The following is a 4706-nucleotide window of genomic DNA, read 5'->3' as shown; positions in this document are numbered from 1 at the left end:
ATGGGGAACCACAGTACCCTCACTGAGTTCTTTCTCCTCGGGCTGTCTGCCAACGCTCATGTCCAGGCTCTGCTCTTTGTGTTATTCCTGGGGATTTACCTCCTGACTATAATGGGGAACCTGATGATGCTGCTGGTGATCAGGGCTGATTCCCGCCTCCACACCCCCATGTACTTCTTCCTGAGCCACCTCTCTTTTGTTGATCTCTGCTTCTCTTCAGTTACTGTGCCCAAGATGCTGGAGAACCTCCTGTCCCAGAAGAAAACCATTTCAGTAGAGGGTTGCCTGGCTCAGGTCTTCTTTGTGTTTGTCACTGCAGGGACTGAAGCCCTTCTTCTCTCTGTGATGGCCTATGACCGCTATGCTGCCATCTGTCACCCATTGCTATATGGACAGATCATGAGTAAACAGCTGTATATGCACTTTGTATGGGGCTCATGGGGACTGAGTTTTCTGGATGCACTCATCAACATCCTCCTAGCTATGAACATGGTCTTCTGTGAGGCCAAAGTCATCCACCACTATAGCTGTGAGATGCCATCTCTTCTCCCTCTGTCCTGCTCTGATATCTCCAAGAACCTCATTGCCTTGCTCTGCTCCACTATCCTGCATGGCCTGGGAACTTTCCTTTTGGTCTTCTTATCCTACACCCGCATTATCTCTACCATCCTGAACATCAACTCTACCTCAGGCAGAAGCAAAGCCTTTTCTACCTGCTCTGCCCACCTCACTGCAGTGACACTCTACTATGGCTCAGGTTTGCTCCGTCATCTCATGCCAAACTCAGGCTCCCTCATGGAGCTGATCTTCTCTGTACAGTATACTGTAATCACTCCCATGCTGAATCCCCTCATATATAGCCTAAAAAACAAGGAAGTGAAGGCAGCTTTGAAAAGAACTACAGAAAAATATTTGCAACATATCAGAGGCTGAATTAAAAACAGAAAACAGAGATAAAGCGGCATTAGAGACATTGGATAAGTTTATAGTAGTAATGAGGACTTCTGACTACCCATAATGCCTGAAACTGAAACTCAGATGTACATGAGGAGAAGGCATAATGCTATTAGAATGAAGTTTGATTTAATACCTCTGAAAGAAAAAGCAAATTGTTACCTTATCACTTTAATCTAAAAAGTTTTGTTATGAGCACATCAATTCATTTTTTCTCATTCTATTACATTAGCCTTAGGCATTAAAGAATTAAAGAAAGAATTAACATAGCAAGGCAGGACTTAGACTTAGATAAAAATTTCCAAGAACAAGCTGGCCCTGTGGTCTAGTAGTTAAGGAAGCCAGAACCCCCATGGCTGATCATGGTTCCAATCTTAGCTCCAGCAGCTTGAAAAACACACTGAGTGCACGTGTGTGCATGCTTCAAATTCCGACAGGATGAAGAAATGGAGAAGATTGTGGCATGACCACATTCTATTGGGGTTATTTCTCCCTCCCCCCCCACTTTTCTCCTTCTCTCTGTCCATATCTCTCTCTCTCCCTGGAAAGTGCACTCACTGTTTGGCAATTAAATAACAAAATTCTCAAGAACATCACTGTATGTGTTCAGTAGTGACCAGGTGTCCAATGTGAAAGACTGCAAGAGAACTTGATTATCTATAGATACTTCATTTCCCACATAGTCTTCATTCATTCCATGCCACACAGGATTTATATTTTATCCAATTAGATTATTTTATTTGTCTGTCTTTTCCTTCTAGAGTACAGGCTATGTACTCCGGACAAACAATCTTGCTTCAATTTAATCACAAATGAATTTGGAAACTGTCTTTGTCTCTCATCTTTCACCTGTTGGTCACTATTCAGTGGCAGTTGCTTTGCTGGTTCTTATGCCACTCCATTGCTCTTGCAATAATTCACTTTTGCCTTTAGAACATGAATCTATTTTTGCAGCACTTCTGATTAGTTAAAGCTATCTAACTCACTGTAGTTGAGTGAAAATGGACAAAAACTAAGTGCAAATTATTGAATCATTGAATATTAACTTGTACTTTTTTCAAGCTTCTTTTACAAATTTGCTTTGTTCTAATTATCAGTTTTAAAGACTCTTTATCCTTATCTGACTGTTGTACTCCAGAAAATTCTAAACACCTTACTGTCCTGTATACATAATGAGATATTTGAGGCCTGTATTGCTTTCTTTGATGTAAGGTAAAGCACCAGCTAAGTCCCCAAAGTCAAGCTTCTGATGGTGAAAGGGAATGCAAAGAACTGGACTGTGTGACTTACAGTTGGTTACGATCAGCATACAAGTGTCCCAAGATGACAGTGATTGAGAGGAAGAAACCAACAGACTCAGTCTAATTCTCTTTAGTATAAGTAAAAGACATGAGATTGTAACTGCATAAAGACATCCCTACAATTCTAATGCAGTGTTCTCTCCATTGGAGAGGCAACACCTTCGCTCTCTGACTTACACATTATTGCCACATTACTTACTATATGCTTGTTCAATGAAGAGATCTTTTCTGGACCTAAGAGAAGTTCTTTTTTGTCATTTTTATCAAGAGTTTATATGTTCTTGGGTCTCCAGAAATTTCAGAAGACTCTGGTTATACATTGATCTTCATAAGAGGTACAAATAACTGATGATAGCCCTAGCATAAACTGAGTACCTGATGGCCTGATTTCTCACTTTGTCTCTTTTTTTCTGTCTCTCTCCAGTGAGCCCACATGCTCTATAGCAAATTTAAAAGTAATGATAATGATAAACAAAATTAAATAAATAATTATTTTTTTAAAAAAAAGAGCTCTCTAACCTACCTACTCTGCAAGTATGTCATAAGTCATTCATTTGAAGGGGTCCTGCTTTATACCCAGAGATCAAGAACAATCGGAACAAGTAGATATTGCTAAATTCCCCTTAGTTTACTGCCATTAGATCATACATTTTGTCCTTCAATCATACTGTCCATAATAATAATTTCCCCTGGGTTTTTGATTCTTCATTTCTGAAGGTTCGCATTGTCACATAATACATTAAATACATTCATATGCTTTGTCTTGTTAATCTGTCTTTTGTTATGAATGTTATGAATCTTGTGATGGATGAAAAAAGTAACATGCATGATTAAGCCACCATCCAGTACATTCTGGATGGAAAATCAAATTTTGTATGCTGTGACAATGCTTAGGGAATGAATGTAAATTAATTAATTAAAAAAATGTTTTGGAAAAAAAATGCAAAACTTTTTCTTGAAATTAAAAAAAAATGCATTAAAATACCTATTTGATGACTGCAGTAAGCTATATAGCCCCAGCTAGATGCTACTTCTACAGTATGTTCATTCTACTCACTGAGGTTTATGCCTAAAATCAGACTTGTGTTCATGGATACGTATATATCAGCTGTGCTTGCTATTGAAAATATTTATATTAATTAAGATCTTCAGTGAATCAATAAAATGTGGGTGGGGGGAAGCATAGAAAGCAACCATGGATACCAGATACACTGTGAGAGGAGGGTGGGAAATGGCAGAGGGTGAAAGATAGGGAACCAAGGATGGGGAAAAAAGCAAAATATACAAGAAACAAGAAAAGGAAAATTATTTGTTGACAATAACACGTATGTTGATGTGCTTGACTGAGCCAATATACAGTGTATTCTGGATGGATTTTGTATGCTATAATGATGTAGTAAATGAATGTAAATAAATAAATTTAAATAAAAAAAGAAAAAAATTCTTTCCTACAGTTTTTTGTATATAATTTAGTTTTTCCTATTTCTGAAATTTAAATAAGTAAAATTGCATTAACTGTGCGATTGTGACTTGCTTTTTCTCACTCACAGAAAGTTACCACCAGAGGCTCTGGTTTTAGCACTCAATTGAGATGTGTCTAAAATTACTGTGATTTGCCTCACTTGAGTAGTAGTATGCCCCGTGGTCAAACATGGAGGTTTTTAGGCTCAGGTCCCTGATCAACAGTTCTGACAATTTTCTCAGATTAACAATTTAGAACCCCAGAGCACCTTCTAACAAGGTTTACACTGGAGTGTAATAGAACTGAAATAATGGTTAACTCCGGACTAAATTCCAAAAGCTTGGAAAATTTCAGATTCTTTGAAGAATTAACTTAATTCACTATTTTATTCAGATACTGTTACAGTCAAGCTCAATAGAATTTTTAAATCTGAACCCCTACCTCTCAACATTGACAAAAATCAACTCAAAGTGAATCAAAGATCTGAACCTAAGACCTTGAACTATAAAAATGCTGCTGGAAAACACTGAGGAAATCCTGAGAGACATTGGGTAGGTAAAGACTTCTTAAATAAGACCCCCCAAATCATAGTCAGTAATCCCAAAAATAGACAAATGGGATTACATCAGATTAAGAAATTTCTGCTCTGCCAAGGACACATTAATCAGTGTGAAACAACAGCCCTCAGAATGAGAAAATATTTTTGTAAACTATGCATCAGATAAGGGACTGATAACCAGAATACACTAGAAACTCAAACGGCTGTCCCATAAAAAGATGATCAACCCTATTAAAAGATGGGAGACTGAATTGAAAAAAAACACTCTCTAAAGAAGGCATACAAATACCCAAAAGGCATATGAAAAAATGCTCAACATCCCTCATTATAAAAGAGATGCGGATCAAAACCACCTAACCCCAGTCAGAATGACTAAGACCAAAAAAAAAAAAAAAAAAAAAAAAAAAGGCGGGGGGGGGGGGGGGAAAGA

General features: G+C 37.8%; 1 protein-coding gene across 1 annotated transcript; it reads left to right on the top strand.

Moving 5' to 3' along the window:
* Positions 1-933, top strand: LOC102484283 (olfactory receptor 8S1). The gene has a single exon (XM_006163463.1). The coding sequence runs from the start codon at positions 1-3 to the stop codon at positions 931-933; it is 933 nt and encodes a 310-aa protein (XP_006163525.1).
* Positions 934-4706: the final 3773 nt, after the last annotated feature.

Source organism: Tupaia chinensis, unplaced genomic scaffold (genome assembly GCF_000334495.1).
Source record: "Tupaia chinensis unplaced genomic scaffold, TupChi_1.0 Scaffold142262_1, whole genome shotgun sequence".
Classification (NCBI taxonomy): Eukaryota; Metazoa; Chordata; class Mammalia; order Scandentia; family Tupaiidae; genus Tupaia; species Tupaia belangeri.
Note: the sequence above shows the minus strand (reverse complement) of the source record. Positions and strands in the feature narration are given on the sequence as shown.